At 52.9% G+C, this 14,854-nt stretch overlaps 1 protein-coding gene across 2 annotated transcripts in view; it reads right to left on the bottom strand.

The window, feature by feature from the left end:
- Positions 1–14,854, bottom strand: part of LOC144496858 (cell adhesion molecule CEACAM5-like) — a 43,605-nt gene that overhangs the window by 27,162 nt on the left and 1,589 nt on the right. Inside the window, exon 1 of one of the 2 annotated variants that reach the window (XM_078217426.1) lies at positions 12,803–13,098. The exons of the other annotated variant lie outside the window; for it this stretch is intronic. Coding sequence (XP_078073552.1) covers positions 12,803–12,851 — 49 coding nt within the window. The 5' untranslated portion in view covers positions 12,852–13,098. Of the gene's footprint in view, positions 1–12,802; positions 13,099–14,854 lie in introns of those variants that run through there. 2 annotated transcript variants of the gene reach the window in all.

Consider the following 14,854-nt stretch of genomic DNA (forward strand, 5'->3'; position numbering starts at 1 on the left):
TCCTTCTGCCCCATCAAGTGACTTCTCATCCTCAGTGATTTTAACCTCCATTTCAGTTCATCACATTCTGTCCTCTGAATTCAGTGCCCTCCTGTCCTCCCTTAATATCGTCCTCCATATAAATTGCCACATGGCTTTGCTACTATTTACCAATTACAGATGAGGAAGGCTATTTCAGATCATTCGTATTATCTTCTATGTACATCCCTCTTCCTCATCCCATCGCTTAACATTCTTCCTTCCACGTCCATCCTGAGGGAGAAAACTTTAGTTTTCAATGTCTTTTAAATGGGCTGTGTTTGCTGCTGGTGCGTCCAGTGAATGAGGTGATTGGTTTTTGCACATGCGCAGACAAGTACGCCTGCAGATTGACATCAGCAATCTTGTGTTGCTAATGGATGCTGTGTTCTCAGTAGGTTTTATTTTACAAGCGCCAGTAACTTGATGCTGCAGGTACCGTGTCATTTCCAATTCAAGAACCAGTGACGACCGCACATGCACCTTGCTGCACAAACAGCCATACATATAACCTTGCATGTGCTGCACTGGCTGCAAACACAGCCATGTGTATAATAGAACTGAAAACGTGTCACAGGAAGAGATAAAACTAAAAGGAAATCACCTGGGTGAAGATTACTATTGCATTTTATTCTGAACAAAATCATCCTTCCTGGTTCCAAAGTCCACTCCCTAGGATGGTTAATTTAATTTTGAGGTAATGTTTCAAGTCTGGATGTCCAGAGCTGAGAACTGGAGCTCGGATGAGATTTATATTGTTGTGGGGGGTGGGGTTGAGCTGTAAAGGCTGGATAGAGGGACAGCAATAGATGGAGGCTATGAAGAGAATGACAAAGATGTTGTGCATAAAAAGACAAAGGAAATGGAAATGGTGGTGATCATGGTGAAGAAGGGTGCTTGCTGATAGTGGCACATTAAGAGAACAGAATGTGTTAGTGGCAGAACAAAGGTGAGCAGTGTATCGAAAGACAACCTGGAACAAGGATCAAATGATCCTGGTGGGGTGGGGAGACGATGGTGAGAGAAAAATAGATGGAAGGTGGGATGAAAAGGGGAAGGAAAATTAAACAATGGACAAAATAAAAATAAATAGATAGAAATAAAAATGGGGTGAAGGTGGAGGAGAGAGCTTCCAGTCTGAAGTTGTTGAACTCAATGTTAAGTGAGGCTAAGCAGAAGAGGAGCTGCTGTTCCTCCAATTGACGTTGGGTTTCACTGGAACATTGCAGCAGGCCAAGGATGGACCTGTGGACGTGAGAGCAGGATGGTCTGTTCAAATGGCAAGTGACAGAAGGACCAAGATGGTGTGTTGACGATGGCATTGCTGCAACTGCCTCAGTACTCAGACAACTGCCAATCTACAGATGCAATTCTACAACTCATCTGCTTCATCCTGGACCACAATATCTTCACCTTCAACAACCAGTTCATCATCCAGACACACGGAACAGCCATGGGGACCAAATTCGCACCTCAAAAGATGCTTGAAATGAGAAATGAACTCTAACAAATATTATTCATTGGATACAAACTGGAAATTGTTTGACAATGCACAGAATGTTTCACCTTCAATGACTGTGCTAGGACATCCAGTTGTCAATGCCCAACTCTCTGGTTTGGCTTATGTGACGACGAAGATAACTGAGTCGGCTTACAATGTTCCACAAAGTAGTTCATGGTTAAGTTACGATTGATATCCCACATTTCAAATAAGTAACCCATTGCAAATAAGAAAACACCAACACCAGCCTCTGCAGTGCCATACACAATCATCTGTACAACTTCATACCAAATATCAGAAGAGACTACAAAAAATTTCACCTCCCCTCCAGGAAAAACTAACCAAGCACTTTACAGGCACAGACATGGAAAGGGGGAAACAAGCTAAGATGCAGCATGGATATCATACCATTTCACGGAAATTATGTAGCATAGCGACGTATAGATATTATTCTGAGATTGAGAACCCATTGTGAACAGATTGGGGAAAGAGGTAGATTTAGCAAAATGAGCAATGAGAAAAATTAATTCAGATAGAGAGATGCAAATGTAACCACCAGAAACATTTCCCCTCTCACTTTTTTTATGCACAAACCTTTATTTGCTACACGATATCTTTGCAATGTTGAATAGTGATTTAGATGGAGAGTAGAACACTTCCTTACGTGGTTTTAAAGTTTTTATTTATTAGTCACAAGTAAGGCTTACATTAACACTGCAATGGAAATACTGTGATATTCCCCTAGTCGCCACAGTCCGGCACCAATACACCTGACCAGCATATCTTTCGAACTGTGGGAGGAAATCGGAGCACCCGGAGGAAACCCACACAGACACGGGGAGAACGTGCAAACTCCACACAGACAGTGACCCAAGGCAGGAATCGAACCCGGGTCCCTGGCGCTGCGAGGCAGCAGTGCTAACCACCGTGCCATAAATGGTCTAGCCAAGGATGGATTGTTAAACCAGCCAGTTGTTCTGGGAAAAAGTCACTGCAGTTTAACATTAGGGACAATGACTAAGCACTTGGACAAATATGGTTTCAGACTTAAGAATAGCCAGGAATAGGATGGACAGTAGAGTAACAGGTCATTCTGCCCATCCAGTCCAAGTGAGTTTTTATGTTCCACGTGAGCCTCCTCCCACTATTCCTCATCTAAATCTACCATCGTAATCCTCAAATCCTTTCTCTCTCACGTGCTTACTTAGCATCACTTTAAATGAATCCTTACCACTTTTCAACTCTGCCCTATGGTATCGAGTTCCTGATTCTCAACAGTTTCTACTGAACTTCCTGTTAAATTTCTTGGTGACTATCTTGTATTGATGGCCTCTAGTTATGCCCTTCCTAACAAAAGAAAATGTTCACTATCCATTCAAATTGAACTTTTCATCAACCTCAATTAGATCACTCTCACTTGCTAAACAGCATAAGTAGCAAGTAATAGAGCTCAGCAATTCCACAAGCAATGGATCAGATCCAAGCTCCCCAGTCCTGTCACATCCAACCATGAATAGTGATGGAAAAGCAAATAACTTACTGAAAAGAAGCAGCTCCACAAATATGCCCAATGATAAGGGAACCCAGCACATTAGTGAGCAAAACCAAGGCTGAAGCATTTGCAACCACCTTCAGCCAGAAGTGCCAAGTGGATAATCATCCTTGGCTCCTTCCCGAGATCTCCAGAGTCACAGATGCCAATCAGCCAATTTGATTCCACAATATTCCCATCCTCAATGATGGAGGAGCCCATCAGTTCAAAAGATCAGACTGAAGCTTCACTAAACTCTTCAGCCTAATGTAACAAGTAGAAGATCCATCTCGGCCTCCTCTGGAGGTCCCCAGCACGACAGACATCAGTCTTCAGCTAACTTGATTCACTCCAAATGATATCAAGAAATGGCTCAAGGCACCAGATACTATAAATGACGATACTCTGGCAAAACTATTGAAGACTTGTGCTCCAGGACTTGCTGCAAACCCCGCCAAGCTGTTCGAGTGGATTTTCCTCCGGGTGCTCGGTTTCTGAAAGACGTGCTGGTTAGGGTGCATTGGCCGTGTTCAATTCTCCCTCAGTGAACCTGAACAGGCACCGGAGTGTGGCGACTGGGGCATTTTCACAGTAACTCCACTGCAATGTTAATGTGAGCATACTTGTGACACTAATAAATAAACTTTAGACAACGTTCAGACAGTTGGGACATTTCATTTGACTGGAGAGCAAGGTACCAGAACAGGGCTTTATTTACCACGCGCGTGCGCATGTCTCACGCTTCCAAACGGTCAGCGCACGAGCGCAGCCTCCACGCAGTCCCTGATTGGACAATCGAATCCGGAGGCCAACATGACGTTGCACGTTGAACCAATCAGCGCAGCCCACGGCCGGCCCATTCATCAAAAGGAATCCCCACCGAGGGCGCGCGGCCGGGGTTACCTCCGGTCACGGTATTTGAGTTTTCAAACGACCAGTCCGACCGCCGAGCTGCAGCACTGCCGACAGAGAAGCCTCCTCCCCAGCCGGGCTCTGCAGATTGAGTGAGTGGCACCCACAGGGCGGCCCTTACTCTGACTGAACATTAGAAATTTCCTCCACAATTAGAAAAAACAGAAGTGGCTGGTTCCAACAGGTTCGTATTGGGAAAGAACAAACCCAGAGCAAATGCGGGGGTCACGACAGAAATTGTTGGAGAAACCCAGTCGGTTTGTCAGACCTGCTGAATTTCTCCAGCATTTCCTCCTCTTGTTTAAAGTTAAAGCTTATTTATTCGTCACAAGTAAGGCTTACATTAACACTGCAATGAGGTTACTGTGAAATTCCCCTAATCGCCACTGTCCAGCGCCTGTTCAGGTCAATGTACCTAACCAACACGTCTTTCAGAATGTGGGAGAAAAGCGGAGCACCCAGAGGAAACCCACGCCGTCACGGGGAGAACGTGCAGACAGTGACCCAAGCTGGGAATCGTGAGGCAGCAGCACTGTGCCACCCCAGATTCCAGCATCTGCAGGATTATGCCCTTAGAAGGCAGCACAGTGGTGATCACAGCGCCGAGGACCCGGGTTCAATTCCTGGTTTGGGTCACTGTCTGTAAAACGTGCTGAGTTGCATACATTGGGCATGCTAAATTCTCCCTCAGTGTACCCAGAGTGTGGCAACTATGGGATTTTCACAGTAACTTCATTGCCGTTAGTGTAAGCCCACTTGTGACACTAATAAATAAACTTTTAAAAAAAACTTTCACAAATGGGGGTATCTCACCATGGGTATATATGTGTAAATCATTGAAGATGGCAGGAAGGTGCAGACGGTTTTACAACTTGATCTGTCCACTCCTCCTCCAAATCAGCTCCAACACAAGCCAAAGCAAAAGCTCTAAAGCCTTCGCGTGTACACATCACTGCAATCCCCAATTGGACGATCAAAGCCTGATGACAAAATGACACTGAAAGATGAACCAATCAAGGCAGTCCCATTCATCAAAAAAAACAAGGATGCATGGCTGCTGCAGGTTAGTCGACAAGGTTGAACTCTGGTCACAGTACTTTAAAATCATATTTAAATATTTCCAATTTTGCATTTATCAGCCCGCCCCTCCTCCCACTGAGATCATCCACCTACCATTTTAAAATTGGTTCCCCATTTTATACCCTCATCTCCTATGTGATCAGCCTAGTCGACATGCTGAGTAAATACATGACAGTAAATCCAGGAGAAAAAAAAAAATCAATCTAATCTGCTAAACATGAAAGTCAAGGCAAACAGGTTATCAGGAGTTGTCCCTGACCAAGTGTTGCAGACTGGCACATTCCAAAGGGCAGGTCTATGCTGAGGGACACACTAAAGTTTGGGGCAGCTGCTGCAGAGGTGCAATAGAGGCAGCCAGGAATGGCCGAGGAGTGGAATTGTATACAACCTGCTCAGGCTGTATGACTCACATTGAATGTATGCGGTGAATATTACACATGTCACAATTATCTGTGAGTAACACGAGTGCAACATGATTTACACAGAAAACTGAAAAAACACCACCATTTGCAATATCCATTTTGAAATATCTAATGTTTCTTTAACTGTATTGAAGAGTAATTGGAGGAGTGATACCACAGGAGGGATTCAAACACAAGTATGGAGGTCGCAAAATTCCCCAATCAGAACGGTGACACCAAAAGAGGGATTCAAACACAACAAACTGTAAAATTAATTTATTGCATTGAAGCACCTCAAGATGAAACCGAATGAACATAGCCCAGTCCATCACATAAATCAGCCGCCTGTCCACTGACTCCATCTGCACTTCCCGCTGCCTCAGAAAAGCAGCCAGCATAATCAAGGACCCCACACACCCCAGACATACTCTCTTCCATCCAGAAAAAGATACAAAAGTCTGAAGTCACACACCAACTGACTCAAGAACAGCTTCTTCCCTGCTGCCATCAGACTTTTAAATGGACCCCTGTTGTGGGAAAAATCCACTAGTCAGACTTCGAGATTCAGAAAATACGATTTATTAAACGGATCCGTGGAGACAAGGCACATGGTCTGTAGCAAACCTTCTCTCAATAGTATGTCGGGAGCGGTTCATTTTTATACTCTTTACACAATGGGCATACCGGTGATTCGAACATTATCACATTGTTTGAGTACAAGTATTTAACATTTTATGAATGGGTACATTTCCCCATGTTTACAAGAGTACAGTAAGAAGTTTAACAACACCAGGTTAAAGTCCAACAGGTTTATTTGGTAGCAAAAGTGTGGCTTTTGCTCCCAAATAAACCTGTTGGACTTTAACCTGGTGTTGTTAAACTTCTTACTGTGTTTACCCCAGTCCAACGCCGGCATCTCCACTACAAGAGTACAAACAGGTATAGACATTTAGCATTTTATGAATGGGTACATTTCCTTGTGTCTGTCTATCAATGGCTAGTTTCGTCTTGTTCAGGTGCTAATCGGTTCCCTCGCATTCATATTTCCCGCCTTCCTTTAACATTAATCTAAGCTCTTTGTTTTGGGGTTTCTTTATCTTAAAAGATGTTTTGACCCTTGGCGTTGGCTTCCTGAGGTGTTTGTTTGCTATGAGTCACTGTGATTTGGAAATGGCTTGTCTGTTAGGTTTTTCTGAACAGCAGGAGCCCGTGTCTGCTCTTTTGGCTTTCCCAGTTAACCCTTTATGTGCCAGGCAGCCATTTTAGAGTGTGCTTTCTTGTATTGCCATTTTAGAGTGTGCACCCCTTGTATTTTCCCCTTTACAATCCCCATATTTTATCTTAGTTTATCTAATATGGTTTATCTTTCTCTACCCGCTAGCTATGACTAATGCTACATTCTGCACCTTCTCCTTTCCTTCTCTATGTGCGGTATGCTTTGTCTGTATGGCACGCAAGAAACAATACTTTTCACTGTATACTAATACATGTGACAATAATAAAATCAAATCAAATGATGTGTGTGAAACTGAGTTCCAGATCATGGCTCGCCCCTTCTGTTGCATCTGAATAAATAGAAGGCCGAGACCCTCATTCGTGCTTATGTTACATCTAAACTCGACAATTCCAATGCATTCCAGGCTGGTGTCACACACCCCCATATCTGTCTCTCGCCAGCATTTCTCGCTCTCTTGCTTTCTCCCCATATCTGTCTATCTCACTGTGGATTAACCATATCCATGTTTCAAGCACCAGAGCGTGACAACTCTTTGCAAGCTATGTATCGTATGATTTGCATAGCTAGCATGCAAAACAATACTTTTCCCTGTATTTTGGTACATGTGACAATCATAAATTGAATCAAAAATGTTATTTGACCACAATCAAAGTCCATATCAGATACTATTCATATTCAAGAAATCTCATTTTAAAAATCAGAAGTGACTGATTAGCTTTAGTCCAATGATTTGACTTGCAATTTTGGTCTCCACATAGAGTCATAGAGGTTTATAGCATGGAAAAAGGCCCTTCGGCCCAACTTATCCATGCCGCCCTTTTTTGAAACCACTAGGCTAGTCCCAATTGCCTGCATTTGGCACATATCCTTCTATACCTATCTTACTGTCTAAATGCTTTTCAAAAGACCAAATTGTACCCGCCTCTGGCAGCCTGTTCCAGACACTCACCACCCTCTGTGAAAGCATTCCTTTTGTATCTATCCCCTCTCACCTTAAATCTATGCCTTCCAGTTTTGGACTCCGCTACCTTTGGAAAAGGATGTTGACTATCGAGCTGATCTATGCTCCTCATTATTTTATAGACCTCTATAAGATCACCCTGCAGCCTCCTACGCACCAGGGAAAAAAGTCCCAGTCTATCCAGCCTCTCCATATCATTCAAACCATCAAGTCCCAGTAGCATCCTAGTAAATCTATTCTGCACTCTCCCCTAGTTTAATAATATCCTTTCTCTAATAGGGTGACCAAAACTGTACATAGTATTCCAAGTGTGGCCGTACCAATATCTTGTACAGCTTCAACAAAACATCCCAACACCTGTATTCAATGTTCTGACCAATGAAACCAAGCAGGCAAACTGCATCGAAGAGAGGACAGCAAGGACTCACTAAATTAATGGGATGAGCAGGGATCTGAAGATTTCACCCATCATTCTTAACTTCCTACAATCCATAGGATTTGACAACGAGATCAGTCTACTCATCCAAATTAACCTCAACAAAAGCCAAAAGGATAAGCCCCAAGCTCCAAAAGAATTACCACCGGGAGTATTATTGTTTTGCAAGACAGTTTGCCCTCAATGTTGCTTCAGAGCGATTCTCCCCCCCCCAATTCATACAAGTTCATTGATTTCCCCACTGATACTGAGAGCAATGGCACAGTGATGAACACGACTGCCTCAGAGCATCAGGAGCCCGGGCTTCCCAGCTTGGGTCACTGCCTAAGGAGTTTGCACATTCTCCCTGTGTGAGCCTGCGTGAGTTTCTTCCGGGTGCTCCAGTTTCATCCCACAGTCCAAAAGGCGTGTTGGTTTGATGCTAATTTCTCCCTCAGTGTACCCGAACAGACGCCGGAGTGTGGCGACTAGAGGATTTTCACAGTAACTCCATTGCAGTGTTAATTTGAGCCGACGTTGGGACATATCTTTTAGAAAGCGAGAGGCGGGGGCTGCTGGCTGCCAAGGAGAGAGAGCGACGGGGCCACCGAGAGAGAGAGTGAGCGAGCAACGGGGCCTGCTGACTCGCAGCAGGGCTGCTAAGAGAGAGAGGCGGGGCCGCCGAGAGAGCGCGAGGGGGGGCGGGGCCGCCGAGAGAGCGCAAGGGGGGGCGGGGCCGCCGAGAGAGAGAGCGAGCGCGAGGGGGGGCGGGGCCGCCGAGAGAGAGAGCGCGCGCGAGGGGGGGCGGGGCCGCCGAGAGAGAGCGCGCGAGGGGGGGCGGGGCCGCCGAGAGAGAGCGCGCGAGGGGGGGGCGGGGCCGCCGAGAGAGAACGCGCGAGGGGGGGCGGGGCCGCCGAGAGAGCGCGCGGAGGGGCCGCCGAGAGAGAGCGCGCGAGGGGGGGCGGGGCCGCCGAGAGAGAGAGAAAGAGGGGGGGCGGGGCCGCCGAGAGAGAGAGAGAAAGAGGGGGGGCGGGGCCGCCGAGAGAGAGAGAGAAAGAGGGGGGCGGGGCCGCCGAGAGAGAGAGAGAGAAAGAGGGGGGCGGGGCCGCCGAGAGAGAGAGAGAAAGAGGGGGGCGGGGCCGCCGAGAGAGAGAGAGAAAGAGGGGGGGCGGGGCCGCCGAGAGAGAGAGAGAAAGAGGAGGGGCGGGGCCGCCGAGAGAGAGAGAAAGAGGGGGGGCGGGGCCGCCGAGAGAGAGAGAGAAAGAGGGGGGGCGGGGCCGCCGAGAGAGAGAGAGAGAGAGAAGGGGGCGGGGCCGCCGAGAGAGAGAGAGAAAGAGGGGGGCGGGCCGCCGAGAGAGAGAGAGAAAGAGGGGGGCGGGGCCGCCGAGAGAGAGAGAAAGAGGGGGGCGGGGCCGCCGAGAGAGAGAGAAAGAGGGGGGCGGGGCCGCCGAGAGAGAGAGAAAGAGGGGGGCGGGCCGCCGAGAGAGAGAAAGAGGGGGCGGGGCGAGGGGGGCGGAGGGGGCGGGGCGAGGGGGCGGGGGGGGCGGGGCGGGGCGAGGGGGGGGGGCGGGGCGAGGGGGGGGAGCGAGGGGGGGAGCGAGGGGGGGAGGGGGGAGCGAGGGGGGGCGAGGGGGGAGGGGGGGCGAGGGGGGGAGGGGGGGGAGGGGGGGGAGAGGGGGGGGAGGGGGGGGGCGAGGGGGGGAGGGGGGGCGAGGGGGGGAGGGGGGGGCGGGGGGGGGAGGGGGGGGCGGGGGGGGGGGGAGGGGGGGCGGGGGGGGCGGGGGGCGAGGGGGGGAGGGGGGGGCGAGGGGGGGGAGGGGGGCGAGGGGGGGGAGGGGGGGGGCGAGGGGGGGGCGAGGGGGGGCGAGGGGGGAGGGGGGGGCGAGGGGGGGAGGGGGGGCGAGGGGGGAGGGGGGGCGAGGGGGGGAGGGGGGCGAGGGGGGGGCGAGGGGGGAGGGGGGCGAGGGGGGGGCGGGGGGGGGAGGGGGGGGGCGGGGGGGGGAGGGGGGGGCGGGGGGGGAGGGGGGGGGCGGGGGGGAGGGGGGGCGGGGGGAGGGGGGGCGGGGGGGAGGGGGGCGGGGGGGGAGGGGGGGAGGGGGGGCGGGGGCGGGGGGGGGCGGGCGGGGGGCGGAGGGGGGCGGAGGGGGGGGCGGAGGGGGGGGCGGAGGGGAGGGGGCGGGAGGGGGGGGGGCGGAGGGCGGAGGGGGCGGAGGGGGGGGCGGAGGGGGCGGAGGGGGGGCGGAGGGGGCGGAGGGGGGGGGCGGAGGGGGCGGGCGGAGGGGCGGGCGGAGGGGGCGGAGGGGAGGGGGCGGAGGGAGGGGCGGAGGGAGGGGGCGGAGGGAGGGGGCGGAGGGAGGGGGCGGAGGGGGGGGGGCGGAGGGGGGGGGCGAGGGGGGGGGGGCGAGGGGGGGGCGAGGGGGGAGGGGGGGGGGCGGAGGGGGCGGAGGGGGGGGCGGAGGGGCGGGGGGGCGGGCGAGGGGGGGGGGGGGCGAGGGGGGGGGGCGAGGGGGGGGGGGGGGGCGAGGGGGGGGGGCGAGGGGGGGGGGGCGAGGGGGGGGGGGCGAGGGGGGGGGGGGCGAGGGGGCGAGCGAGGGGGGGGCGAGGGGGGGGGGGGGGCGAGCGAGGGGGGGGCGAGGGGGGGGGGGCCGGGGGGGGCGAGCCGGGGGGGGGGGCGAGGGGGGGGGGGGCGAGGGGCCGGGGGGGCGAGGGGCCGGGGGGGGCGAGGGGCCGGGGGGGGCGAGGGGCGAGGCGAGGGGGGGGGGGGGCGAAGGGCGAGGCGAGGGGGGGGGGGGGGGGGCGAGGGGCGAGGGGGGGGGGGGCGAGGGGCGAGGGGGGGGGGGCGAGGGGCGAGGGGGGGGGGGGCGAGGGGGGGGGGGCGAGGGGGGGGGGGCGAGGGCGAGGGGGGGGGGGGGCGAGGGGGGGGGGGGCGAGGGGGGGGGGGCGAGGGGGGGGGGGCGAGGGGGGGGGGCGAGGGGGGGGGGGGGCGAGCGGAGCGGGGCCGCCGAGCAGATGCAGCGGAAGACAGGCGGGACGGCAGGTCTCGCGCACCCGCGTTGTGTCCAAAAAGGTTAATTTCCCAGCTGTGAATCTGGGGACCTTACCTCCTCCTCCGATGATGATGAACCGAACACAGAGGCTGAGGAACAACATGACAGTAAACCCATCTCAGCCTTCTCCCGGTGCCAATCCGACCGCCGAGCTGCAGCACTGCCGACAGAGAAGCCTCCCCTCCGGCCGGGCTCTGCACACAGTCAGTGAGTCAATCGAGGGCAGCCCTGAGTCTGAATGACAAGACTGCAAATCCTCTCCTTATATATCCAGGCTGTGCCCGGCGGCCGAGCACCCCGGCGGCCGAGCACCCCGGCGGCCGAGCACCCCGGCGGCCGAGCACCCCGGCGGCCGAGCACCCCGGCGGCCGAGCACCCCGGCGGCCGAGCACCCCGGCGGCCGAGCACCCCGGCGGCCGAGCACCCCGGCGGCCGAGCACCCCGGCGGCCGAGCACCCCGGCGGCCGAGCACCCCGGCGGCCGAGCACCCCGGCGGCCGAGCACCCCGGCGGCCGAGCACCCCGGCGGCCGAGCACCCCGGCGGCCGAGCACCCCGGCGGCCGAGCACCCCGGCGGCCGAGCACCTCGGCGGCCGAGCACCTCGGCGGCCGAGCACCTCGGCGGCCGAGCACCTCGGCGGCCTCAAACTTTACCGTTCAGCAGGCGCTCCCTGCCGATCCTTAAAAACAAAACCGCCCCTCCTCCGACGATCGGCCGAAAAGATGCTGAGGTAAAGGAGGCCGAGGAACAACATGACAGCAAAACCCCGGGCAGGAATGAGTGGGGGTAAGGCCTTGGTGGGATTGTGGTCGGTGCAGACGCGATGGGCCGAATGGCCTCCTTCTGCACTGGAGGGTTTCTATGATTCTATGAGAGTCTCAGCCGCTCAACACGAAGGCGAGCGGGTTATCAGCTCCTTCTCAGCCGACTCCCGGTGCCACTCCGACTGCCGACAGAGAAGCCTCCTCCCCAGCCGGGCTCTGCAGATTGGGTGCGCTCACAATCACTGACACCGAGGACAAAGTCGGAGAAGCAAGATGATTTGCGAGTTCACGACTCTGCCGAGCCGGGTGCCCCCTGCAGGAGGAGCACACGCGGTACCAACTTCACGCTCCTTTTATTCCCGAAATTCCACGCATTCCTCCTCCCCTCGTATCCTGATTGGTCCAGGATATTCCAGGTTCACATTCTTCCCGTTCCGCCTCCCTGACGTCCTGTTACATACATTGTGCATCCTCAGTTTACCCAAGCCCTTTCACCCTGCTCAGTTAATTTAATCAAACCGTGTTCCTCACGAGTGGCACCCACAGGGCGGCCCTTACTCTGACTGAACATTAGAAATTTCCTCCACGATTAGAAAAAACAGAAGTGGTTGCTTGATGAATATAAAGGACCCGAATATCATTGCAAAAGGGCCATCACACAAAAAATGTTTGTAATGATTTCGCAGATGTATGAATAAAGTACATTTTGAAATAAAACAAAAAAAGGCACTTTGCCCAGGAGAGCGCCAGTATTTGGAGGTGACGCTGCAAACAGCGCGCGGGGCGGACAGGAAGCTCGAGCTCCACGGCCAACCGCCATTTTGTTCACATTTTCAAACCCTTTTTTTAAATAAACAACAACAACGGCCACCGCCCGGAATTCTCCGCTCTCCATCACTAAAAATAACACACTTTCTCCAAATTCAGCTCCTTACCTTCAGTGCAGATTAAACCGATTCCCAGGAGGAGGCTGAGGTAAGACATCTCGGCAGGATCGCCCTTCCCGGCGGTTGCTCGGCCGCGGAGGTGAAAGCGGAGAGAGGGTTTGAACTTGTTCCAATATGACGGTTGCTGCCGTCTCCGAGTCTCCCCCTCTCCTCTCCCGGTTCATTCAGGGATGTGGAGCAGTGACCGAGAGCTCTCCTCCAACTCCCCCTACCCTCTCCCACCCTGAGTTTGATTGCGACAGACATTGCCATACAGAGCTCGGCGGCTACAATACAGCAAAGGCAAGAGGCGGGACTCTGCTCGGCACGAACTTGTCCTCCTTCCTTAAAAGGTACAAACAATGTGCTGAGCAGACAGGGGGCACTCAAATCCACCCTCTTGCTTGCTCGCTTCAAAAATCAAATTGAATCCAATTGACAGTCCCTCCACAAAAGTTTTAAGGTTTGTTAGTGTCACAAGTAGGCTTACTTTAATACTACAATGAAGTTACTGTGAAAATCCCTTAAAGTTTATTTAATAGAATCAACAAGTACGCTTACATTAGCACTGCAATGAAGTTATTGTGAAAATCCCTTAGTTAAAGTTTATTTAATAGTGTCACAAGTAGGCTTACATTAACACTGCAGTGAAGTTACTGTGAAAATTCCCTAGTTGTCACACTCCGGCGCCTGTTCACTGAGGGAGTTTTTTTTAAAGCCTGACAATGCAGGAGGCCATTTGGCCCATCGAGCCTGCACCAACAACAATCCCACCCAGATCCATTCCTCATATCCCTATGTATTTACACTGCTAAACCCCCTGACACTAAGGGTCAATTCAGCATAGCCAATCCACCTAACCAACACATCTTTGGAGCGTAGGAGGAAACCAGAGCACCTGGAGGAAACCCACGCAGATGTGGGAGAGAACATACAAATTCCACAGACACACACCCGAGACTGGAATTGAACCCGGGTGCCTGGTGCAGTGAGGCAGCAGTGCTAACCACTGTGACGCCTGCTTTATTTAGCATAGCCAATACACCTAACCTTCCCATCTTTCAGACTGTGGGAGGAAACCCACGCAGACGTGGGGAGGGCATGCAAACTCTGCACAGACAGTGACCCAACCGGGGCTTGAACCCGGATTCCTGGCAGTGTGAGGCAGATCCAAAGATGTGTGGGTTAGGTGGATTGGCCATGGTAAATTGACCTTTAGTGTCAGAGGTAAATACTGGGGGATATGGCCTGGGTAGGATTGTTGTTGGCGCAAGCCCAATGGACCGAATGGTCGCCTCTTGCAGGGATTCTGTGGGCGGCACAGTGGTACTGCTGCCTCACAATGCCAGAGACCCAGGTTGGTTCAGTGTGTGTGTGGAGTCTGCACGTTCTCCCCCTGTCTGCATGGGTTTCCTTCGGGTGCTGGGGTTTCCTCCCACAGTCTGAAAGATGTGCTGGCCATGCTAAATTCTCCCTCATGTGCAAGAACAGACACCGGAGTGTGGCGACTAGGGGATTTTCATGGTAACTTCATTGCAGCGTTAATGTCAGCCTACTTGTGACACTAAGAATCATAGAATAGAATCATTAAGTTTATTTATAAGATCCAAGCTGACAAGGTAAGACATCTGCACCCTGATCTTGGGCTTGGTCTGATGCTCGATCAATGTTGGCGAAAAGATGTTGCAGCAGACAGGTAGACCTTGTTCCTTTAAGGACAGGGCGACACCACATAAACCATGATGTGACGGAAATGAAATGCTGGTATTCCAGGCTATTTCCGGAGAGAAAGAATTATTCCGGTCGAGATGAGTCAGAGTTTTTGATGAAGAGAGAAGTGTGAGAGTTTATAAACCAGTGAAACTGGGAGAGGGCAGGAAGAACAAAATGTAACATCCACAATGGGATGGGGGAAGGAAAGATTAAATCCAAGAATATTGACAAAAAGAATGGTATGGGTATAGTTAGGAGAAGCAAAACTATTCAGATGTGACATTTGAACGGTCACATAGCAACCATCTGAATGCAAGTGTAAAATGAGACAAAAAGAGAGCAAGATAG

The sequence above is a fragment of the Mustelus asterias genome, chromosome 8 (assembly GCF_964213995.1).
Source record: "Mustelus asterias chromosome 8, sMusAst1.hap1.1, whole genome shotgun sequence".
Taxonomy (NCBI): Eukaryota; Metazoa; Chordata; class Chondrichthyes; order Carcharhiniformes; family Triakidae; genus Mustelus; species Mustelus asterias.